The sequence below is a fragment of the Apteryx mantelli genome, chromosome 3, assembly GCF_036417845.1.
Source record: "Apteryx mantelli isolate bAptMan1 chromosome 3, bAptMan1.hap1, whole genome shotgun sequence".
NCBI lineage: Eukaryota > Metazoa > Chordata > Aves > Apterygiformes > Apterygidae > Apteryx > Apteryx mantelli.
Window position 1 is genome coordinate 105,516,468 of NC_089980.1, and position 26,665 is coordinate 105,543,132.

At 36.1% G+C, this 26,665-nt stretch overlaps 1 protein-coding gene across 1 annotated transcript in view; it reads right to left on the bottom strand.

Annotated features, from left to right (window-relative positions):
* Window positions 1–26,665, bottom strand: part of LOC106492516 (regulating synaptic membrane exocytosis protein 1) — a 207,654-nt gene that overhangs the window by 39,766 nt on the left and 141,223 nt on the right. Inside the window, exon 22 of the mRNA XM_067294112.1 lies at window positions 6,792–7,024. Within this exon, the coding sequence (XP_067150213.1) occupies window positions 6,792–7,024 (233 nt within the window). The remainder of the gene's footprint in view (window positions 1–6,791; window positions 7,025–26,665) is intronic.

Genomic DNA, 26,665 nt, shown 5'->3' on the forward strand with positions numbered 1-26,665 from the left:
CTTAGTAATGTGCATATTCTCCATCCAATCTAATAATAATATATGATTTATTGAAGTCCAGGTAAAGTGTATCTATTGTACTTTGTCTACCAAACAGATTTCTTATAAAATAAATGTAATTTTTTAATAAGCACAATTTCTTTCACTACAGTGATGAAAAAGTTAACTCAGACGTTGTGAGGTAAAAGAAGCAGATTCTAAGAAATGTATTCGGGTCATTTTTTATAGTTGAGACTTGATCAATCAAAAAGAAATGTGAAAAAAAAAAGAAGACTGACCACTAAAAGAAAAGGTCATTGTGACCCTTCTAAAAAAGTAACAAAATTATTTCCCTGAGCTGATGAAAAGAAGAAATGGCTTTCTGGAGGAAGACAACAAACAAACTACTCCTCTTTTTCCCCAAAGCCCCCATCCTCAGGCATGTTTTATTTCTGATATATCATCTGCCTTATCTTTCCCTACTAATATCTAAACTTGTATGAAATCTCTTGTTATCTTATAAAATTACTACAAGGATGGACAGAAAATTATCCTTGCTGACATGACCAAACATCGCAAAAATGAAAGACTGGGTTTTTTCCTTTCGGCATATACTCTGAAATGATGTTGCTCTGAGGTGGGAAGACTGCTATGCTCTGCTTAATTTTCATGTTTCTGAGACAGTGTTATTTTTATCACAGCATAATGCTGCTTGTTAACAGACAGTAAGTAGTCTGTTAGTGAGCCACCATATTCTGTATCGCTAGAGTATGCTTTCTTTGTGTAATGGATGGGGCTGTCTTTCCTAAATGTTGCCTAAACTACAATCATCCAACAAAGTCACGGGACAAGGAATTCTTAAGATTGTTCTCAAAAAGTGAAATGTGAGAGAGTCAACCAGACTAAGCAGAAGTTTTCTTAAAGCTATAATGAGCACACAAAAATATCACTGCTACAATCTACTGTACTGTAGAGAACCTGATTATTAGGACTTGACTGCTTGCTGACAATTTCCTCATTCAGATGATAGTTTCTTTTCCAAAATTGGGAATCTTGATTTAATTCAAGAGAATACACAGAAAGCCACTTCCAAGGGGGAAAATTTCAGGAAATTACAGAAAATATACTCTGTAGCAGCAAATTGCATGGGAGGGTATGTGCAGTTATAACAGAAAAATAGCTGTAAGTCTCTCAAGTGGTTTTGCTCAGTTTGCTAGTTACTTTCTGAGTGCAGCAATCAGACACCCTTCAAAGTCTGTCTGCATGAGCATGAACAGACCATCTCTTCGATGTTTAAATGTATTTTGCATGTATCCAGTTCACATGTGTACACACAGGTGAATAGTGTTTTACCATCTGTTTTCAGTTTGTGAAAATACTTGATTTCAGCTCCACCTTGTAGTAAAAAACCTCTGTCTGAAACATTTATGACTATGGCTTGATTTCTGGTTGCTGAAGTTAAACTTTACAAAGAGGAGACAGGCAGTTAATAACTTTGATACTTATGTAGCAATAGCTCATCATGGTTCATACCATATACATGGCAAGGTATTTCCATTTGGAAAAAACACTCAGTATCAATTCAACACAAGACTGGAGAGGATGACTGGGTTGTTGCGTACAGTCTCCTGACTTTGCATATCCTGTATCATTCAAACCCTTTCACAATGGCCATCTTAAAACCAGTTTAGGTACCTACCTCAACTATTCTCATGTAAAGGCTGTTTGAAAATCTCACTCCTTTAATGGTTAAGAACATACTTGTGGTATCTAGCTTATATGGGCTCTGTTCTTGTGTTACAGTCAAAATGCCTCTTCTCCCTATCTAGTTCCTTGGAGGAAGGAGTAATCCCTTGTAGACTCCCCTCTCTTGTCCCTTGTCCCAGTATAGAGCAAAATCAGATATCATTTGTTAGACTAACCAAATATTAACAGTTTCCTCTCATATGAGAAGCTTCCCATTCTTCTAACCTCCGTATTCTCCTTCCCTGCATCTCTGTCACTTTCACCTGTTTGTCACCGGAGTCATGGGACCAGGACACAATATTACAGGCAAAGTCTCACCACAGCGTCTTGTGTGAAATCATTAATGCTTCTCAAGCAGTGCAAGTGGAAAACTAGCCAGAATACTGATGTTAACGGTGTTCAGCACCTTGGAAAATAAAATCAATCTCAAAGGGCTCATATTTTGAAGAAACAGAGTCCATGTCTCAGAAAGCTCACCAGTCACATCTCTGGTGGTTTTATGCATATTTCTCTCAGAACTGGCATTTTCAGTCTTTCTATCTGTACTGGTTATCATGTTCTGGATGTCTTAATTAAGCAAACACTCCCAAATTGTTTTGTAATTCCTTTTAAATTCCTTTCTCACTGTTTTTGACTGAAAGTTGGCCTCCATTACAAGTGACTGAAGAATGAAAATCCTCTAAGTCCCTCAACAGAACAAAAAACACAGCCAGCCAGCCTTCCAATTTGCCTTAAAGAGAAAAATCTCTCTTCCTTCCTCAGTAGGCAATTGTATCAGGCTGAATACGTCATAGAAATGTGACACTATGTTAATCTAGGGTAGCAAGATAGGCAGTTACAATGGCAGAATGTTTGCAAAACGCTTTAAGCACTTAAAAAGGAAAAAATGTGCTCTTCTGAACCCCTCTCCGCTGACCAGTGGTTAGCAAGCAAAATGGAGAAATCCATACCTCTGCGTGTACCTGGAGAATTTAGAGGCACTTGGGATGGGAATACTTCTGTTTATGTGAGATTGAGTTTTTCCCTTCCTCCAGAACAGTTTTCACTGGTGATCCTCCTACCAGTAGGGCCATCTGCCCTGCATTATTACGTCTTCATTTATGGTATAAATTCTTTAATACTCATCTGTGAGATTCTTCCAAAAGTGGTAGTTTCTATCTATTGCAAAACACACCGAGAACCCCAAACCAAAATGCAGTACAATCAATATGGCCCTAAGTCACTGTTTGGCAAGAAAGCTATAATATAAGAATATCCATAGGGAAAGAGACAACTGCATCACAAATCAAGACAACAGATTATAACATCCTATTTTTAATTTCTTAATGCACTGTGAATTCTATCCGTAATTAGTCAATTTAAATAGAATTATAATTTAGTTGCTGTAATTATTTGAAAAATCTGCAGTTAAAGGGTTATAAAAATTCAACAGGCAAAGACAAGAAAGCCGGGTAAGTTGTATTATAAATGAAATACTACAAAATACACCAGGACCTGTTTTCTTTTTTTTTATGGTCTTATTTATTTTTTTTTTAGCTGTGATAGCACAAGCAGAGCTGGATTTTCACTAGGAATACTGCCAGCAGATTGCAAGCTTTTTTCAACAAACTAAAAAATCTACCCTACTTGTGGGCACAATGAGCAAACCATATGAAGCAAAAATTTCATTGTTTTAATGTACCATTACAAAAAGCATTATGAAATCTTAAATATAATTGAAAGGAAGGTGCAATAGAAATATATACTTTTCTTTGTAGATTTATGGAAAATTGAAAAAAGATCTTTTCACCAACAATCCTATAAGGCACAAACTCAGAAAGAAATGTTTTCCAACAGCACTGAACAAGAAGGAGTACTTGCATAAAATAAGGTGATCATGGATTCCTTCTAAATCTAACATGCAAGTGTATCTGCCACATTTACGCACAGAGGTTCATGTATGTATATCTACATTCATACATGCATGCACAGGCTCACACACACACACACACACACACACACACGCTTCTCTTTCCATTTAAAGAAAAAAGATTATCTCTGAGCAATAACTGCTACCTAGAAGCTATTTCATACAAACCATTTCTCTACTTACATAAGATTAAACATGTACAATACACTAAAAGCAAGAATTTTCTGTAAAAAGTGGCATTCAGCCCTTACTGACCATTTTTTCAAATGGAAAACAGAATGATGAAAGCTGATTTTACTAGTTTGGAAGAGATTAGTAAACTGCAATTTTCAATCTGTGTGTTCCTCCAAAACATGGAACCACATATTTTCAACAAATATCAAGCCTTTTATTTCTAGTCTTCTGTTTTAACTGAGTTCTCAGAAACAAATGTATATATAAATCATGAGCAATTTTTTCAGACATGAAAGTCTCAAAAAATATTGTTTCTTTTCAAGTTACCTGACCAATTCAGGAAAAGTAATGGAGCCTACTTATACATTTCTGCATTTTTTATACTTCTTTAAAACGCATGCTCCATGTCAACAGCATACCTTCAGTTACTGAAGATCTGTAGCAGAAGTTCATATCTGACACTGCTTTTGTGGAGGCCTGTACACTCTCATACCAGTTTTAATACTTCAGTATGTGGCTATTAGAACTGATTTTCACATCATTAATCTTAAGGGTCTAGCTTATAGTATATCAGGAAAACAGATATTTTATTGTGAATGGTGGAGACAGTATTCAGTTACCTAGGTACAACACATTAAAATAAATTAGAATTGTTTTTAGATTCCTCTTCCCCTCATGTACCCTCTAATTTCTAGCCCAGTAGCAGCTTTTTTAATCTAAGCTGTGATCTTGAGTTTGTTTCAAGTGCCATTGAAACCACTTGAAAAGAAAAAAACCCACAGAAGTAAAGATCTGTGTCTTGAACAATCTCTCACGCATTAGCCTTACACTCCAGGAGGGATGGGTAAAGAGTTTAGACAGAAGCAAAACTAAATTACTGTGGGGATATTTACCTCACAAGGACTCTCTGGCCGAAATCCTTTTTACCTTTCATCTTTGAAAGAAAGTGTTTCCCTGATTTAGGATATGAGTATTTAGTCTCCAACAATGAGTTTCCTTTGAAAAAAAATCCCTATCAAGTCTCATGTGTATATTAACCTAAAAAATGTATTAATTCAACTCACTTATTTATGACACATAATTAAATGCAAAAATATTGGGTGATAAAATATGCCACATACTATTTGCTCTCATTATACCATATTTAGTACTGTTTGCCTGAGCCAATGTAAGGCAAACTAAAAATCATTCTCAACTCTGTTTTACAATATTGAATAATACATAATCATACTTTTTGTATTTGATTTGGTGTTTACACTACATCATCACTTTAAGGTAAGAGGCTCCATTCTTTGCAGAATTCCTATATTTTGAAAATTGAACTCAGCAAAATTGGGAGAGCAATGTTATCTTTATGTGAGAAATGAGAACATCTGAACTTTAAATAGATAATGCCAAAATATGTTCAGAAGTCACAGTTTAGATTTTAAGTTAATTACTAACTTCCTTTGAGGAGTAAGACCAAAGGTTCGTGAAAGGCAAATTATCCTAAGTCTGGTAGTCTCCTATGCTTTCCTCTTAACCATATAGCCCTGATTCCTGGTCAGAGCTGGACTACTGAGTAAGATGGAGCAAAGATATGTTCTGGTACAGCCATTCCTATTTCAATGTGATTTAGGAGCTAAAAGGAATGCCAGATCAAATCATAAGAATGCTCTGTAAAACAGTTAAAATATTTTGTTCTTTATTCAGTGGAGTAAAACATCAATTTAAAATACTTAAGAACCTGTCATTGATTCTGATGCATCTGAAATAAAAACTTACTGTATATAACTTTCTATATTCTAGTTTCTACATTCAGGCAGAATGCTAATGATTCTACTGCATTTTTGAGCAACAAAATATTACTTCCGATTCTGGGCTTCAGATATGCCTACTATATTTCTCATTCAGTCCAGCTGCATGATTAAGTGCTTTTTGGCTTAAAATTCATAAGCAGTTAGTGTAGAAAAGTATTAAAATCTATTTGTTGAAGCTGACTGAACTTTACATTTTGAAAGAACCACTCCTACAGCTCATCTGGCAATAAAAGAAAAACAAGGAAAAAGGATGAGATATTTTATGATATGAATAAACAATATCATTACTTACCTTAATTTAGATTATCCTGACTATGAGAATGGAGTGCTGCAATATGATTGCATTCGATGCTAGGCTGAAGCTTTTTTTTTTTTTCACCCCTTTCTTTTAGTAAGAAAGAACCCTTAGGGTCAGATCCTGCTCCAACTCAAGATGAGAACAAAAGTCTTCACTGCAGTTCAATAGGAGCAGGACACAGACTTTAAAACATTTTTCCTTTTGTGTCTGTCTGTATGAGCTTTTTTTTCCTTCAGGCCACTGAGATGACTCTTTTAAGATTTCTGAAGTAGTAATAAGGATTTGGAACTCTTATGCTCCTAATGAAGCAACATGCTGTAGTCTAACTTATCTGAATTCACTGACCCTATTTTGCCATTGTTGTTTTTAAATAAAAATATCAGGTTTACTCAACTAAGAAATCAAAAATAGTTTCTTAAAGCATATTTTTGGTACTGCAGGTATAACATTTTATATGAATTACATAATTGACATTCATTTGCTCAGATTTCAATTCCCCTATTTGCACTCAACTATCCTGCTAAAAGAAATTTCATATAAATAAAAGACTGCTCTTAGCCAAACCATTATCCACTGTTGATACCCACATATATCTCTTTGTGTTTCTTTGCCTACCTGCAAACAAAGCTTTTAAGACATAAATACATTTTTTATTGATCAGAACCAGGAAGTTGCGATGGTACATATTGTAAAAGATGTTTGTATATGATTTCTTGTAGATGGCTAATGGTCAGACAAAATTAGTATCTCAAAAATCCTTTCAGAGCTGGAAAAGCTTCTCCTGAGAAGACTATATCCAGATACACGTAACACAGATGTCACAGATGAAATTATGATAAACTATGCTTGGTGAGTCCTGTTTCCAAACAGCATGTGCCTCACTCACCTGTTTGGCTAAGCTGAGATGTGCTTCTGCTCCTGCGAGACACTATGGCAACCACTTTGGCACTAAGGCTGGAACGTCTTTTCTTCCCACCTGTTCCAACTGTACCAACAGCGGTGTCCGACTGACTCCCGTCGTTGTGCTCCAGCTTGTACATCTCGCCACTCACACTTGTGCTCTTAGTGATTCTCCCTGACGTCCCCATCCGTCTGCCTTGCATTTTAGGAGTAAATGTACTACAGTTACAAAGCAAAAACAAACATGTTAATTTGCTTGCGTAACAGTGTTTCCAAAACCAAAAGCTTTTTATTAGTAAATTAATTTTAAGTCTTGACACATTTTCATTTATTTGATTCACATATATGTGGTTAATTTGACATTCCTCAGACCATATATTCCCACCATTGCAATTTATTCTTCATTTTTTTGAGGCGTAAAAGAAGAAAGAACACTTTCCTGAAATTTTTTCAAAGCTACCGAAACAAAGAAACATGACATTTAAAAGTCACTTGGAGCCCTCCTGTATGTATCTATTAACTATAGACAGCAATACAACAGTAATTTTACTGCCCAAGAAAATGTATATGGGTCAAGAGACCACATCTAGGTTAATACATATATCTTGTAGGTGTTATTTGTAATAGCCTTAAGCTCCAACAGATAAGAAGTTATCATCTTCTATGTCTTCATACTTCACAGAAAGAAAAGAGAAAATAACCAGTAGTATTTTCTACATTTTTGCTCTCTCACTTTTTAAAAAGTAAATGCAACAGTCCTAGTATGAAAGAAAAGTAATTTTCAGGCAAAAACAACTAATAACCCAAGCAAACTTCCATTGACTGACAGGGAGACAAACTGACCTGTCAGTTCTGTTTCATTTTCCTTAGCCATCTCATTGCATTTGAATGCTTCCATATGAATTGCCTTTCTGGTCCTGCACGTAAAGACTGAATGAAGTATTCAGAAACACATTCTAGAGAACAATCTCTTATAGGCACAGACATACTAATATACAGTCCTGACAGTGCTAAGAGCAAGTGGTGCCCTAGCTGTTACGGTGATACTAAGTTAGCCATCACTCTGCAGAGACCTAGAAATTTAAAATGTAGCCTGACTCACTTCATAGGTAGTCATTAAATCAGTTTTAGGGATTTTTAAAAGTAATTCTATATTTTGAAGTCAAATGTAAAATCTATTTGTTGAGGGACAGTCATGTTAGAAACCAATTCCCTTCCCAGCAGATGTGATGACCTCCACCCCCATCACCCTAAAAAAAGAAAGAAAGGGTGCATAGGCACAGGCTGCAGAGTTTCAGAGAGCTAGGAAATTTTGCCAGTGAGGAATGAAGGAGTTTACAGAAGGAGGAACCAGCATGTGGTGAGGACCTTACGTTCTATGGATCTGGACCGTGCTACAGCTTAAATCAGTCCTGTTCAAAGACAGATCCTAGGGAAGCATAAAATGTTGTATATCTAAATTGTGTTTTACTTACGATTACCAAGATTTATTAATGTGCAATATGTAAGAGCTGAAATAATAGACAATATTTTCCAAGAAGCAGCAGGAAAAGCAACATCTTTGAATAAACAACACTCAAAAGAAAGGTAATTATCAATATCTCTGTAGGTATTTAACTGTGTTCAGCACTTAGGATCTCCTCCTGTTAAACCCCGATAAAAAATATTTCCTGCCTTACAGACACAACAATGTGCTGTGCTGCATTGCAGTGCTCACAGATACATTTTAGGGGACCAGCCAAGGCACACTGAGCTTAAAATAGGTTTTCTTTTTCTCCCTCCCACCCTGCTGTAGCTTTAATGATTGGCTTTTGGTTTTGCATGGGAAAGATGGAAGGACACCTGTATTTTCATATTCCTATGTAAAATTCCCTTGTATTTTGTTGTACATCTCTGTGAACACACACTTCCTCACATGCAAGCATGTGCACACACACACACATGCACTCACACACACATATTCAAGGCAAAAAATGCCTTACAATATTTTCCACTTTCAAAATAAGAGAGATTTCTTCCTGAAAGCCTGTAAGAAGTTATAAAACTCAACAGATGAGATACAAATGGAAAGAATGACGCCATATTTTAGGCAAATATTAAAATGAATGTGTGCCATTAAAAAAGGACATTCTTGACTGCAAATTCTTCTCACATGAGTAGTTCTCTTGCTTGAGCAGTAGCTCAAGTCACTCGTACTAGTAAGAGTTTGTAAAGCTCCAACGTTCTTGCCTTAATGAAAGACACATTTGCTAAAATACTTTAATTCTGTGCCCACAATTTTAAGTTCAGATGGTGCAAACAGAAGAATTAAATACATTAGCACCTGAGTGTTCCTAACACTCCTAATTTGCCTCAATTCCATTATTTATATTACCTGCATTATATGAAGCTTTCTCATGAGTGACTGCATGTTTCCAAAAGTTAAGTTATAGCTTCATTTCAATGCATTTTACATACAGAAGTAACAATAAAATAAAAATATTGCTATCTACATCTGAAGGTAGACTTCTCCATGGCAGACTTCAATCTGACTGGCCAGACTGACTGGCTGAAAACATGCACAGTGCAGAGACAGAAGGTTTGGACATGTAACATTTCTGACAAGTGCTTCAGTCAGAAGCATGTCCGCTATGGTTGAAAACAGCATTCTAGGAACATTGTGCATTGCAAAAAGCAGAGTCTGAAGTCACTAGATGATTACTAGATGATAGACGGGAACACAGAAATTGCTTAGATGTGGGTCAAACACTTAACTTACTCCCTTTAAGCTATTGGTGATGCAATATAGAATAGAAACACTTCTTATGATGCTCTTTCTTTTATATTATTTTATATAAAATGTTTATTGACATTTGTCATTAGTGAAATTTATGGTTTATAAAAATGTGTCTACGCTATGTTTTTGAAAAACAGTACTGTTGTTTTTGCTTTCAGTTCTAGAACAAACAGCTTTTAATTTGGGCGGCGGGGGGGGAGGGAGGGAGGGCATGCTTTAGTAAATGAGCACCCTACCAAATGCATACTCATTAATCAAGTGATGAATGATGCCATCTCTTCTGTATCTCACCCAAGAGGGTGGATTTGATTCTGTTACAGTTCCAGAAGTCATAGAGAGCATCTTTTTAATCTGAAGCAGCATAAACTCATAATCAATGAGTATCTGCCATTCAAATACTCATTTCCATAAAGGCAATTAATTGCCCACATTCCTGTGGTATATGTCTTAGCAGTCATGATAGTAACTAACAACCTGTTTCACAGAGCTCAGAGATAACTCTAGATTTGTATTGTATCAGCACAGTAACCCATTTCTCCAACCCTCCTATGGCCCTTTCTCCCCCACAAAACCTTCAGCGACCCTACCCATCCGTGGCATTCAACTTTTTCCCATATACCTTAAACACCACCTGGGGAAGAACGTAGCGCATGCTAATGCTGGTAACAAGCCGTGTGAATGAGGCATGGCTAATCAGCAGGCCAAATGAAGCAGGTAACTATGGAGTTCCTGATTCAGTCTTTCATTCACTGGGCACTGTGTTTCTCTCCCCTATCCAGCTACTAATTCTGACAAAATCTTAGGAAGATCTCTGTGATCTCTACAGTTCTTCACATTGGACAGTTAATGAAAAGTTATCAAACAAGATTTTCCTGGGGGAAATAAATAATCTTTTCTTGGCCTTAACAAAAATCATGTCTGTAACATATTACAGATGCTTACTTCATAGGCTACCTATACTACTGTCTTTTAAAGTAGTGATGGTCACTAAATAATGAGGTTTTTATTGTTCATAGAACGCCACAAGCTCAACTTTACAAAATATGTAAGCTAGCAGTTACTTTTGTTTCAAGTATACACATATTTCTTTCTTTCCCTTTCCAATATGAAACAAAAATGAGTCAGGATTGCCCAACATCTAAGAACATAGTAGTCATTGTTCCTCAAATAGCAAATTGATTTAAAAAGCAGTGATGAACGTTACAAAACTTTCGCTGATATCAGTGCCTGATAAAATTGATGAATAAAATAATTTTTCTACAATTTGAGAAGAGTTAGGGAAGATTATCTTTTTTAATTTCATTGGAAAGATGAGAATTCTTAAGTTAAATCATACCCATTAAATATTTTAATACTGTATTGGGCTGTTTTGAAACACTTCAATCACCTTTTTAAAGTAAGTGAATACTAGTTCAGCCGCTGTAGCCAGATAGCATATTCATAGAATGAAGGCATATTAAACAGCCACAGGATAAGCACCTGAGCACTGCATAAGTTGTTCTTTACCTGGACTCTGACTTGACAGAAAGGCCCTCCTTTATTCTAGCTATACTAGAAAATACTAGCTTGTGTTGAACAAGTTTAAACAAATACTGTTCAGCTTGTTCTCAGCAGCCCTACTGTACAGGCTGAAGAACTACTGCGGGCTGTGCTCACTCCAGTTCTTTTCTAAATGACAGCAGATGCAACTCTTCCTGGATATCTAACCTATTTGTTAGAAAACAAAAATCTCCTTAGTAGCAGGATTTCAGGAGATTTGGGGCTACTGGTAGGACAATTACTTGAACTGTTTTAGAGTATCTCCTACCCATGCTGTAGTGGTGATGGTTGTTCATGTTAACACTTAGTTCAAATCTTCTAAAACAGGTTCTCAGAATATTTGTAACCTGGTCAGAGCACATATTTATATGTCAGCCAACAGACACTGAAGCAGAGCATGAAGAAACTTGGTTTTTCTGAACAGAAAATATCTCTAATCCAGACTTGCAAGGTTTGCTTTTTCTAGTTCTTTTTCACTTCTCTACTAAGGTCATCAACCACTCCTTAAGAACTTAACTGAAATGAGTAATGTGTTACCAATATACCATCAGTGTTTATTGAAAACAGTATACATAATACATATTTTTATATATACATATATTTAAACATAGTGTCCTACATGCGGTTAGATATTGGTCTATAGCTCTACCACAGGATTCTGACTATGGTCAGAAAATCATAGAACGTTTTCTCTTTAAAGAGAAGTGATGCTGCTACCTTTTATACTTATCAAGAATGAAAATACAAATAAAATATAATGTTATAATACTGCCTGAATAATTGATCAACCTGCAGCAATATTTCAGAGTGGTATGAACAAATCCAAGTATTCAAACAGAGTCTTAGCTTTGTAACACAATACACTAGAGCTTGCCAATGGCGTTCCTACACCCTTCAGGTTCTGAACAATATGTCCCTTCACCTCCTCTGTTGAGAGGACAAGACCCCATACTCATGCTCATAGGGCAAGAGTATTCATTGCTTTGCTTCTCTGGAGGAGGCAGCATTTTGCTATTACAAGCAGACGGCAGTGGTGAAAACTGGGGGGGGAAGAATCACACAGGCCTCATTTTACAGGGACCTACTTTCCACTTTGATTAACATGGGTAAGTCGTTTCCACTAGCACTCAGACTAAATTTCAGTGACTATTTCTGTGATACAGATGATGCCTCCTGTTCAAAGCATTCAGTAGTCATTTTGTTCCCATTTTGAGCCACAGAGTTCTTGTCACTTCTGTAACTGAGTTTATGAATCACTACCTTAGCAATAAAGAGGGAGAAAATTGCAAATATTTCTGTTGACCTCTAGTTTGTTGACATACTAATTTATAGAACATTATTATTTAGAGCAATAAAGATTAGGGACAACAAAATTTGCCATGGAATTAAAGAAATAATTGTTCATTACACTATTGACTTTGCTCTACTGAATTTCAAGTGTTTGTAAATATAACAGAGGCTAATGCTAAGATATTTTTATGACAAACCTTACTTTTCTGTGTAATGAAGCTCCTATTGTTGATGCTTTGATCTTACACTTACTAATCTTATATTTACTAATAAGAGTTTAGGATAGAGTGATATCAACCAAATGAGAAATAAGAGCTGATAATTTAATAAACCTGAGGAAAATCCTATTTTTTCATGTATTAAGTTCCTAATTCAAGGGCTGTAAATACTTTCTGATTAATTGGTAAATGACTTTTTTGAAGAACCACATTTATCTCAGTTTTTCATTCTTTGTGACAGATAGAGGGACTTAGAAATTCACCTTTAAAAAAAAGATTGGGGAGTCTGGAATTCAAATTAATCTTGTGCTTGTTCTTACCTTGCAAATATCAAGTCCTGCTTTCCTTGTCTTGATTAAATAAGTTCTAGTATGCATAAAACAGCTGTTAGTTTTCTAGAACAGAGCTTAAAGGGATAGGACCAGAATTCTGAGTGTCAAATCCCTCAGCTGTCCGATACTTCCACCTGCCGTAACTAAGCAAATAGGGAAAAGATTAAGCTTCCTTTGCATTCATTTAATCCCTGAGCTAGTTGATTCTTTGACATTAATTGCAATAGTTTCAAAAGAACTGGCATTTCAAATTCAGACATCTTACACCATCTGATTGAATACCCTTAAACACAACATTTTTCCATTACATTACTGGCTATCACTTGGAGAAATGGCTCGCAGCTCAAACTGCTACTTTTGTCAATACACATAGAGTTTAATTTATGAAGCAAAAGACCTGCATGAATTCACATATTTCCTTTTGCATTTAACCCTTCTGATAATAACATATCTAAAATCTTACTCTACTCTATTGGATTTGCTGGCATTATTACTGCATTAATTTATATACAGACATAAATTTTTGCAGGCCTGTGGCTAAAATTGGAATATTATGAAGTTATGAAGTCAATTCAAATCAAGTTATCACAATATGATATATCAATAAATTGAGTTTTCAATAACAGGGCAACTGAGACTAGCATCTCAATCAATATACTCCATTTATTTCTAAATCAAATAATTCATCTAGATTTTTCTTTAAAATTATTGATTTTCTTTAGCAAGTCTTTCAGAGACTATTTCAGCAAAAAAAAAGTGATATTATTTTTAATTATTGGCACAGTAACATCATCAATATGTATATTAACAATGGTTACACAGAACCTATTTGTACATCTGCTTTATGGACAGAACTTGTATTTCAAAAATACTGGAATGATAACATGTATTTGTAATTAAATTTTAGTTCATCCTAAATACATTCTGTCCACTGATAGCTCCCTCTTTTTAACAAGAGGTCATGTTCAGTTTTCAAACCGCTGATTCTGTGTACTTCTGGGCCATGCGCGATATATTAAGACAAATGAATCAAGTCACTAGCAGCTGTTTCTCAGCACAAATGTTCGAACTTTGTTCCAAATGTTTTAGTGGCATCTTACAAGTTCTTTGCTTATGAGTAGAATTAAAAAGGCTTACATGAAAATTATATATATCTGGAGGACATTATATACCAATTATATTTTTTCCTGCTAAAGCAAGTATTTTTATCTAGATCAGCTAAACATGCTGCAAGAAGCTCAGCATTTCAAAACAGACAAGCCTCAAAGATATTTAGTACTACAAAGAATCACCTGCTTTGTCTTTCATTGAAGCAAACCACTAAAGCGAAACCCCCTGTGACCTGGCAGGAGAAGGCTGGGCTCCGCGCCGCGGAGCTGTCCTTCAGCACCGCGCTCAGGTACCGCCCCCTCGCCTGGGAGCAAACTGCTTGTTTTCCGAAGGAAAAAAATGCTTATTTTTTTCTGCAAAAACGTATGCAGTTGAGATGGAGCTTATCTAAAATGATATCTGTGCTACACAAGGCAAAATTAAAGCTGTATTTACATCTAAGCAGTCAGTGTTGTATGAGAAAAGAGCACTTTCAGTTTTGTAAGTTACTGCACATACATGAAAGTTTACTTCACTTATATCTGTGGGAATGAACTATTACGATAAAAACACTTACTGAAAGAGCAGTAAGAGCTAGAAGCTTCTATAATTAACCCTGAGGTAAATTCCATAAAATAAATACAGTACAAGAACATTGTGGGTTGGTTATACTTGCTTAAAATATACACTGTAGTGTACACAACTATATAAAACTGAAACAAAGCCAGTCAATTATGCATATTAAATCAATGTATATCTGTTTGAATATAAATACCTTTTACATATATTCAACATGCATAAAAAGATGCTGCAAAAATGATTTGGATTAAAAATATAGTATATAGCTATTCACTTAGCATTTCTCACTGTATCAATACCTGCCGATAATACATATCACCCAAAAAACAAAGGGAGCAAGACACACGAAGTTAGAACAAACTTTACCCATAAACTCACCTATATAATGTCTGGAAGTATATCCTTTTAGGGAAAAAATCTTAAGTGATTAGCCATTGCTCAAATTATAATATTTCCTTCATTCTCTTAGACTTACTGAAGATTTATAAAGAAATACTCTAGGTGTTTATGCTCATGGTCACTCATTTTTACTCCATCTGTTTTTCCAATAATGCAAGCCATGATTAAATAAACAATCCCTTGTATTCCTGGCTGTACAGATGATATTTTAACATAAGTTCTTTTCGCACAGTTGCAGAATCCCTGGCCTCACCAGCAGGAGCCAGTAAGCTTCCTGTCTCTTCTGCTGAATGCAGCCTCACGAACTACTTCATAGCCCCTTTGGCACCCTGTTGCAATGAGGTAACTCATGAATACTAATAACCTCCTAAACATTTTATAGTTGTGGAACAAAGGGAAGATGAGCACTCCTTTACAATGAGGAACATTACAGTTCTAAAAATAAACTAAATCTTGTTATTAGTAGTATATCAAATTTAATTAATAAATCTGAACTGTAAATTACCTATTGACAAATTGCTCTGTCAGTCTCTGAATATTTAGCTATATTCACCTATGATGAATTGCATTTGCTGTAAGATTAATGACTGTACAATTCATAGTATTTCATAAATTAATTGAAACATGGTGCTTTACAAACCAAAGGACAAAAACACACACCTTATTAAAATTCTCTCCAACAAGTCAAGGGATTTTTTTTACACCACAAGGTTAGTTAGTTCAATGAAATAATAATTTTGTACATTCTGAACAGTCTGCATTTTGTACAACTGCAGTTACATATTGAACTAGCATGCATATTGATCGTACATCAAATCCATGATATAGCTATTAGAATCTGAAACTACTTGCTTCTCCTGTAAAGTCACCAAATAGAGTCCTATTGCCACATTATGATAGCTGAAATACAGCCACTCTTGTAGATCGTATCTGCTCTTGACAATTTTTGTATATTGTCAAAAAGTGCCTCCCAGGAACACAGATATTTCACCCGGAATTTCAAAATCCCGGCTCCATTGTGTTCAGTGGGAAAACTCTCACTGATGTCAGGACTGTGGAAACTTTCATCACAGATGTACCCTCTAGGAGTGTAACTGGTTAACAACCTACTCTGGAAGATCAGGTTATTTCCAGGTTAGAATACAGCATCAGAATCAGTTGTTTGAAAATGCCTTTCTCAGTAACATACTAACCAGCGAACTGTGCAAATTTCACAGCTCTGACAGACTTCTATTTTTCAAACTTGTAAAACTAACATTTCTTAGTGAAATGAAGGAATAATAATTCAGAAAGTAATTCTGAACATTACCAAAAATGAGCAAATTGCACCTATTTTGCAAGACTATTTTTGCAAGTTAGTTTTTATTCTTTGAAATAAGCATAGAAATTGTCTCTGCATGTAGGAGTGTATTAACCATGGCTGTGAGGGTGTGCACACCCATGGCACCACTGACCTGAGGCCAACTAATCATACAAATCAGAAATGGAAACCAACAGAAAAGCAGTTAGCTACTGCGGGGGCTCTACACAGGGTTAAGTATTGCTACTAATGCTGACATGGATAGGCCAATGAAATCAAGCTGCAAACAGGTCAGTTGACCCAAACTAGACTGCAGATAGCCATATATATATTTTTAAATCTATATAAAGAACGTATTCATTGCAGTGTGTGGGGGTGCATTGTGTGTGCCAAATATAAAAATGTGTTGTTTTTCAGCCAATTATCAAACATATAATGCAATTTATTAGACCATTAATGGTAGCTATCAGAAGTCAGGACTCATAAACTTCAGATTCTAGTTGCTGATTCCACAGATAAATTATTTGGTAAGAAAAATGTGCCATTTTGCTGTTTCCATATTGACTAAATAAAGGAAACCTGAATGAATGTTCTGGTACTAAACTAAAATCCTAACTAGAGAGTTGAGGAGTTCCTGAGAGGAAAGGTAGGTCTTGGAAGAAATGCCAATAAGCAGGATCTTGCTGCCAGATAAAATTAAGAGCTCTCTTGAAAGACAGTCTGAATGCCATTTAGTTATCAATCCAAATGCTTCACATAACTGATGACACAACACAACTAATGAGTTACAACGATCAAAACCAACAAAGCAATAGCAATAATAAATTACCTGAAAACAAATCAGAGGCAGAAATATGCTCAGATCAACAATTTCCTGAATAATTGCTTACCAAATAAAATCACACTCAGAAAGCATTCTCTCTGTGGACAGTTGAGTGAACAAAAATAAAATTCACTAAATTAGGACACTGGCTAGAAGGACATTTCAGAGAAAAATGTTTTAAACTCTTATTGAAATGTTCAGAATAAATTTATGCTCACCATTGAATGGAGGAAAGTTTCTTCAGTATCAAGAGAACTGAAATAATCAGTTTTTCTTTCTTTTTAAAACTTTAAGCAATGGCATATTATTCTCCGTGTTATAACATACTATACTGCTTTTTCCCCTCTAATGCATGAGGTATTAAAGTACCTGTGATCTCACTGCTCTTCTTTTAAGAAGGCTACACCTTTGCTATGAAATACATTATTCTCTGTTCCTTAACAAAAAGCAAACCGTAGCAATAACTGTACAGATAATAACAACAAAATAGGGAATGGAGCAGGAAAATTGGAAAGGCAAAAGGAAACAGTGGAAGGACAGGACTAACGGAGAACAAATAGAGGACATTTTAAAAACATAAACAGAACTGAGATGAAGGTAAAGCAGGTGAGAGCTACTTTGATGTCACAAGCCATGGCAAAAGTTAGCTTCCTGTATTTCCTCATTCTAAAAATAACATGAATTGCCTTTTAAAAATGTTCTTATACTGAAAGGCTATGCATTATATTTTATCATAATCAACTGCAATAATTAAATGAAAAAACAGTTAAAATTACTTTTCAGTCTTTTTCAAATGATTAGGACAGGTGGCTGGTAACATGACAGTTTCTTTGAAAGAGGAAGCATAATTAGATAATTAAAAATGTACAAGCAGTGCGTCATAGTAGATTTTTCATGTACAGATGTTGTGAAGGGATTACAGACTTCATCTCCCTCTCTCCCTCCCTGACAGACACATAAAGCAGTTTATAATAATGATGGATTTAAAAAAAATCATTATCTTTAGATAATGAATAATTAGAACATTAATTGCTCTGGCTTCACCTTGGTTTTATAGATAAATGACCTCCGAACCAGACGTTTCTATCTGTAATAAACTGTTTAGGGATAGAAAGGATACATTATTATATTTTTAAATAGTTTAGCTTAATTGTTTTCATGTGTCTTGCCTCCATGTCCATCATTTGGAGGCTAACACCCTCTATTTTCCCCCATAAAAGCATGAGTTGTGACTCAAGTTACATCAGTTTGCTTACCCTTGCCGCAAAAGAGATCATCTAAGGAGGAATAGTAATTAATCTCCATACACATTCAATATTTTTGTCTCTTTAATGAAACTGAGAAATGAGCTAGTCAATGAAACAGTTTTGATGTTGGTTTTTGAGCTGCATTGATTTGTGGATAATCAGAAACAAAACAGGATTGCTGATTTACTTCAGATATTATGGTGGACCCTTACACTGTAGAGATATTAGAGACCGTAGAGATTTTAGATCCAAAATACAGGTGAATTATCCTATTGGTTGCTTGGCTCTTAGCAACATCTATCATTCAAGTTTATCCAAAAATATGGTCAGTTAATTAATAACTTTGACAAATATCAGCAATTTGGGCAGAAATTTTTCATGCTTGGTTTCTTCTATTTATTCTAAGTTCCAGCTGAAATACAGTGAAGAAAATGTCTGGTCATTTTGAGGCAGCTAAAAACCCCCCTCCTCTCCACCCCCTTCCCCACTACTGTACAGCAGCATAAAAAAACAAATAAATTCACTTCACTCTAAAAAGTACTTGTGGCAGTGCCTGACTGAAAGATGCCAGGGAGGTGGCCCTTCTATCAGGAACAGATTGACTCCTGTTCTTTGGAATATCTATGTAAACTTGTTAAACTAACATACTTCAAAACAAAACTAAACAAAAACCTCTCATACGTTCAGACACTTGGAAGAGATTAACAGTTAAAATACCAGAAGACTTTTTATTATACAACCACGTTGCACTCACTCAGTCACAGCTCCTATTGCTAATCAGACTGTACATTCCCTGAATATTACAATTTCAGCTCAAGGAGAGAGACAGAAAGTCAATATTTTCCAATAATTGCTTCTCTTGGCTACTGTGGAGCTGGGAAACTTGGCAGAAGTTGGCCTATCAAAGATGCAGAAAAATTGCATCTATTTTGTTGGAAATCAGACAAAACTCAAGACAAAGTCACCTGATTGGAGTGCAAAAGAGAACAGAGTTGGACGATAACCTCTGGAAGGAGAGAAACTGGTACACGGTGAGACTGAAGTGTGTGTGGGGGGGATAAGAAAAATTGGTAATACATTTTTTTCACAACTTCTTTTGGAGACAAAATGGTTCCTAAGAATCTCTGAAACTGAATGTGAGCCTTTCCGCTATATCATCACATATATTTATTATTTTATGACCCTCCCATGAGACAGTCAAATTATCTTTTGTAAACAGAACAGAGGCACTGAGGGATCAATGATTTTTCAGTGAGCTTGTTAGGTAGTATATAGCCCTCCATATGTCCAACCAGCCACATGGCTTCAGCTTGAACAGTGAGTACAAACTGGATTTCAAAGTCTCTGGTAGCACCCTTGGGGGAACAAAACAACCTATGCAAGCATGTAGCAGCAGCCTCTGAGAGGAGAAACCTAAGATGACACTAGACACCCCCTAGGGTATAAACACAACTGGTCAGTTCTGGGTCACTAAATAATACAGCCTTGAGAGCTGACTAGAGCCAGTTTCTGGGTATAACAAAGAGAACCAAGAACATACATCCAACACATGTAAAACTATATATGATGAAAACACAGAGGAGGTAACAAGAAACTACAAAAGCAGTTACAGCTCCTGCAAGTATGGAACAACAGAGGAGCAGAGAGAGAGGAATTGCTCCAGCATGGTCAGCCCCCATACAGGGCACTGCACCTGCCCAGTGCTGCTGCTTATCTACAGCAGGTCCCCTCACTTCGGCACAGAAAGCATGATGCTTTTTCAGGTGCCATTGCTATACAACTGGGTTAAGTAAACTAGAATTTTAAAGAACCATGTGTATATGTGTGTTTTCTGCTCCCAATTTTCCACATGATGAGGGGATTGAACGCACAGCATGAAGCCAGAGTAAACTCAGATGCAATAGGCATTCGAGCATGTGATCACTGATGAGTACTTGTTTGAAGTGACTTGTCCATCATCACATAAAAGCTCTGGGACATAGGCCTGAAGAGATTTCAGTTTTCCAGAGCAATAATTAAGTAGCTGAGCCAACAATTCCCCCCTCTTTCACTGAACATGTTCTAGCTTCTGGAACAAACAGAATTAGAGTTTTAAACACGACAGTCTCTTTATATGCACAGTCTTCATTCATCCCTGGGATGGGCCCATACTGTGCACTGATTGATAAAATATCTGTGGAGAGAAATGTGGTAAGATAATTAACTGAGTATGTCTACACACAAAAAGGCCAGCTTTGCACATACATTTGAATTCAGTGCTTTATGTCATTAAAACAGTCACATGAAAGCAGGATGGCACATGTAAGCACTGACGGAATATTTTGGTCATGTACACAAGCAACAATCCTGCTGTCTTCCAGTCACTTTCTCATGATTTTTTTTTTTTAAAGTGTATGCCAGTCTAATAGCCATAGGATGCTTTTTAAAGTGATCAACTGTAAACTTATCAATTAAAAACTTTAATTTTTCTTTCTGTTTTCAGGTGAAGTATTGTAGACTCAGGGGTTCTGGTGATTTTAAATTTATCCTGACAGCTCTTTAAGTCAATTTGCTGGTAATTCTTCCGTTTCTGGTCATTATCAGTTTCAGTCAGTGCACTGAATTGCTTAGCCAGCCAAACTTTATTACAGTTGTAATTTTCTAACTTTCTACATCTGAGTAATCTTTATCGATAAACTTAAACATACCTTCACTATTCTGTCTGAACTCTAGTATTTCTCTGTGCTTGATCTTCTCTTTTAGCTATGTATAAGTTATGTTATTTGGAGGCATGGAGGCTAACTATAAAATCACAGAGTAATGTGAAAAATCATTCAAGCCAAATTAGTGTATACACTCCTTCAGCGCTTGTTCAACAGAAAACAGCCCTCATGGTTACTGTTCTGTGGAGTCACTCTTCATACAGAGACATGAAGTAACACAGGGACCGTAAACTTCCTGTAAATAAAGTAGCTCTGAAATCAGAAGCCATATAGCTGCCCTTAATGGCACTGTGCCCAACCGCAGGAGCCCTGAAAGGCAGGACCCCTGGCCTGGGCAGGGCAAGTTGCTGACACAAGCACATATATTGGGATAAGGCTGCTATATATGAGCAGCTGCAGATGCACTATGTGATTATACCAGGCACCCTAAAAAAGGAATCAAACTGCAAACTACAGAGACATACTTTCAGCCACTGTGACAACTAACCCAGGGGAATATCCGGACACACAGATAAGTACGGACAATAGGCAGCACAATGGTACCCCAGTGTCAGTTAGAAAAATCCCTTCCTTCTGCTCCAACTGTCTATTCCTGTTGTTTGTTTCTTACACTCTGTTGCAGTTTAGGAAAGCCGTCCTACAATTCAGACATCACGCTCCCCTTAGCTATATTCTTTTAGTTTTCTTAACAAAGTCTGACCAGCTCACAATGTGATAGTTTCTCTCCTGCTAACAGAAGGCAGGAAGAATTTTACAGAGTTTTACCTAAATATATCCCTATCAAAAATATTCATCCTTTTAACTTAATGGCTTCATACTAATAGACAGAAAGTAGAAGAGTTTACTGCATGTATATTTATCTACGCATACATAAATACATTCACACAGTCAATATTCTAGACATGCCTGTATACGAAAACTGAGAAAGAGTACATGTACTCCCTCCTTCTCAGACAGTCAGGAATGCAGATGGGGCAACCAATTCCTAAAGCTGACCATTGCTGGAAAGATCCCTAGAGAGGTTTTATCCTTATGACTTTATCTAAAGGTCTTGAACAGGCTTCCTGCTGCATAAATGCTCTTTCTTTTCAAGAATGAACACTGTTATCATCCTGGAGCTTTGACAAGTAGATGCTCCTCCATTTCTCAGATCTGATCACAGCTAACACGCACAATTGTCCACATCTGGAAGCTCTAGTCATGCTAGCCGTTAGGAAATCTGCATTAGTTAGAAGTTGCATTTTGCACTATATTGTGTATATTTTTCAACACTATTCGGCTCACACTGAATGGACTTACATTCATATTTCTCAATTTTAAACCACTCTATTTTAAGCAAAATAGCAGCATACCACTACTACTCAACATTCAGTTACACTGAAGACTGACAACTTTTCTATCAGCTTGACCTTTTGATATGTGTAAAAAATTAAAGAGTATTTTGATTGTTAAAAAGATCTCTCTGTTCTGACAGGTTATCTCTCTAGGAAACGTCAAATAAAGGTCTCTAAGTATCAGTTTCTTAGTCACAGAAACTAGTCGAACTCTGAGCTTTAAAATAAAAAGATGAGCTGATGTGCTTTTGAAATCCAGATTCACAATGCTGCCCCTAGGCTCATGTTTTCCAGAGCATAATCTTCCAAATAATCATTAAAAGTGTAGTAATGCTTGTAAATTATGTCTACAGCAAATAGATCACTATCTTAAGTACAGGCTGGTTTTAGAGAGTTTCAAGTGCTATTTATCACACTCTCCTCTGAAGGTCAAGTTATCTTTTGGCTCATAAACTTCCAATTCAGAAAGATTAAAAAAATTACAGTGAATCGTATTTTTAACTCATATTGAATTTTCTGAATCTTTAGCCTTGTTTCCTGTGTTCCTTATGCAATCTTTCATTTCTGTCACTTGTTCCCCAGATGACTCATGGTGGTGAGTTTCAACCAGAATTGCTACAGAGGAAAGGAGTTAAAGATAACAAGTTGTAACATGTTTTGTGAAGTTTGATAACTAGGCAGAGAAGAGAGACCTAAAAAGGGTCCCTTTCTGAAGAAAGGCTACTATAGTTATAGCAGCAATAGTTATCTATTCTTTTTGGTCTACCAGCTGGCCAGTCAGCACAAGCGTAGTTCAAAACCACCCATAATGGTATTACTCCTTACCTCGTCTTAAGGGACATGGAAAATTGCCAGGAACAGTCTGGGTAGGGGAGGAATGGTGGGAGATACAGTGGAGGAGTGAGGTGGTTGCAGAGAAGGTTGCTCCAGGATGCAACACTTCATTAATTGACCTGTTCAAACACTTCTTATATGCATGGTCTTTTCATTGGGATAAATATTATAGTTGAATTGAGTTTATTTTTTATCAGCCCTCCATGTTTTGGTTAACACATGTTTGTGTTTGGTGAGCACAGCACTAACACAAACATGTACCAGGGACACGAACGTATACACATAACATACACTGCAAATGGGGATACTAAATGTGGAAAGCCTGCATCAAAAACCTGAATCTAGTACCCACTACTGATGGTCTTGATGTCACCTCATTTTATTTTTGCAATATGAGTTTTATTAGCAACTATGGACTGGATAAGTGCAGTTGATGATTTTAAAGCATACTACACTTTTAAAAATATTGATTTTTATAGTGCTGCCCCATATGCCATCCTTTGTTTCATTAATACTGAGAGACTCTTTGGATGGAATAAATGCTAACACCAGTCACATAGTAAAATGTTAATTTAAACATCCTATTTTTAAATAAAGACTTTGTAATGGAAAATTCCAAGATGAAAAGGAATCTTCTGAAAACATGGCAGACATATGGCATGAATCTCATGAGGACTTTTATTATTTTATTTTTAACGGGCAGGAGCCATGGAAAGTCTTCAGTCTGTCAGCAGCACTGGCTACATTCTGGATGCTATGGGGTGCCATTTGAGCTATGCAACTGAGTATGTTCTTCATAGTAATATCAACTAATTAATCTCATTCAGTATTTAAACACAAAACTATAAATCACTGAAGTAACCTCACCATAAATGTTGCTTATTACATTAAATAAAAAATGAGTCTCTACTCAGTGATCCTAAACGTCTTGTTTACAGTAGAAACCTTGACTACAAAGAAACAGTTCTACACAGGCAAATTGTCAGCAATATAATTAGTGTTGTAAATACAACAGTCGTGCTGGTATCTATAACAGTCTTTCTCAGATCGACCTGGAATTCCATTAATCTTTTAGTCATGCTGTACAGAAGTTAAAACAGTCTAATATTTTAGTTCTAATAGTGACTTCAATAGTTTGTATTTATAAATGACAAATAAAGAGTTGTTAAAAACATATCTGGGAAATCAAAACAGATAGTCAGTACTGACATGTGCTCAATTAGTTTCTTATCACAAGTGCTGAAAGAGTCTAACTCCTGAAGCTAAGGGAAACGGAAAGCGCCTGACAATTCAACACAAGTACTCAACACAATGCAGAAGTCCAACCAGCCAGAATTAAAAGTACAAACAAATGTTAAACATCCTGATTCAGCAGAACAGTTGCCATGTACTTCAATCTATCCCTTTCCAGCAAAGCATGAATGGCAAAGCATAGCATATGTACTTTGCTGAACCTCTGCACCAGTCGCTAACCATAACCCTTCCTTGGTTGTGTGGGAGTTCTCATACACCTTTCAAAGCAACACCTTGGTCTTTCTTGCACATGTAAGCTGTGTCTTACTATCCTTCTCCAAGTTACTGGTGCTCACTCACTGTTGCTTGTTGCTACTGTGCAACAAAAAAAACCCCTATTAATCATTTTCCCATTTATTCTCCCCTCCCCTCAAAACTGTGAAGCTTGTTGACATTAAGATATGTTTAAAGGTTCAATTTGCTGAAAACTCTAAACCCCAAATAGTTATCTTAGTACAAATGTCAACACGACAAATGCACACAGAAGAGAAAGATACCTTCCGAGGAAGAATTAAACCACTGTGTTTGGCTGGCTACCCTATGCGATGTTTGTTTTCAATATTCAGAGTGACTGTTTAAACACACCGAGATCCCAGGTCACCAGGGCAGTACAATTCAAGGGAAAGCAATTTGAGCTCTGTAATATTCTCTTGAACTAAAAATTCCTTTCCTTCCATGAAGAAAGAGGTGGTCTCAATGCAAGGTCAGACTGGGCTGTTCTGACAGAGCTACTCCAAATGTCCCCACTCGTACAGTGTCACTGGTTTGATGACTCTTTGAGTCAGAGTCCCGGATGTCTGATCTCTCTCTGCAAAACTCTCTCCTTCCTTACTCTAAACTCCAAGGGCCTATGAAGTTAAACAAGAATGTGTAAGACAGAGAATTATATGTTTTTCTGCTCTGTTAGAATCTCTGAATCATAAACATAAATGTATGACCTTGCACTTGTGTGGGAGTTAGCTGAGTAAAGGTGATAAACTGTAATGAAGTCTCTCTTAAATCACTTGTATTATTTTATTTTTTTGTATGACAAAAAATGGAAGGGAGACCTCCTGCTCAAAATTTCCAAAGAAGAAGGAATATTAACAATAGAATTTTCTTTAAGGTGAAGCAGTTTAAGGTAATTCTCTTTCTCTCTCTCTCCCTCTCTCTCTCTCTCTCATAAAAACACACAAAAATCCCCCACTGGTCAAAGCTGAAAAAATGGACTACAGGATGTTCCAGCAACAGAAAGTCATTCAGCAAATTTGATCAAATAGGCAATGGGGAACACTGTACATTGTCCTCACCAGTAGGAGACAAGCTTGAACAGGGACCAACAAAAGAAACAAGTATGTTTTATCTGGCTTTGAAGAATTCAGTTCTACTCATTATATTATTTAGTGGGAAATTACATAGGTTTAAAAACTTTGCCCTTGAAAGCCATCTAGTACTAGAGGACTATTACCTAACAGACAATAGTATAATAAAATGCAGTTGCTAAACATTTAAGTTGGAAAACAGATATTTAGTTCCTTAGAAGTTTAGAGATTTTATGTCCTTACAAATGGTGTACACTATCCTAGTTACAGCTTACTGAACTGTAACTCAGAACCTAAAGGTTAATCTTGTAGGTGTATGAAGTATGACATTTGAAAGTTGATTTTGAACTTTAATACCTATGAAAATCAGTAAGATTTAAATATTCAAATTAGAAGGAAAAGCCACATATTTCTGATTATTTTTGTTATTTGTACATTTAAGCAGGAAACAAATATATTACTGCATTATAAATATATGAATTATTTTAGCCAGTATAATTCAGTTCTAATTAATCATATTTCCTTCTTAGAAAGGAGGGATACCTGTTTTCATGAAAGATGATGTATTTCATATATATGTGAAGTGCAGTCTAGTCATCTAGAAGTTGCACCTGAAAATTACAGGTTCTACAAATTGTCATGAAGAAGAATACTCAGGTCCTCAGTCAAGCTAAATTTACAGACAAAGTTTTAGAAATAAATTGGGGAAATCTCTCATCATTTTGAACATTAAAAATCATGCAGAAGAAGAAAAACTTCAGAAAAGAGGACAACTTCATTATAAACTCTCCAAATCCATGCCAG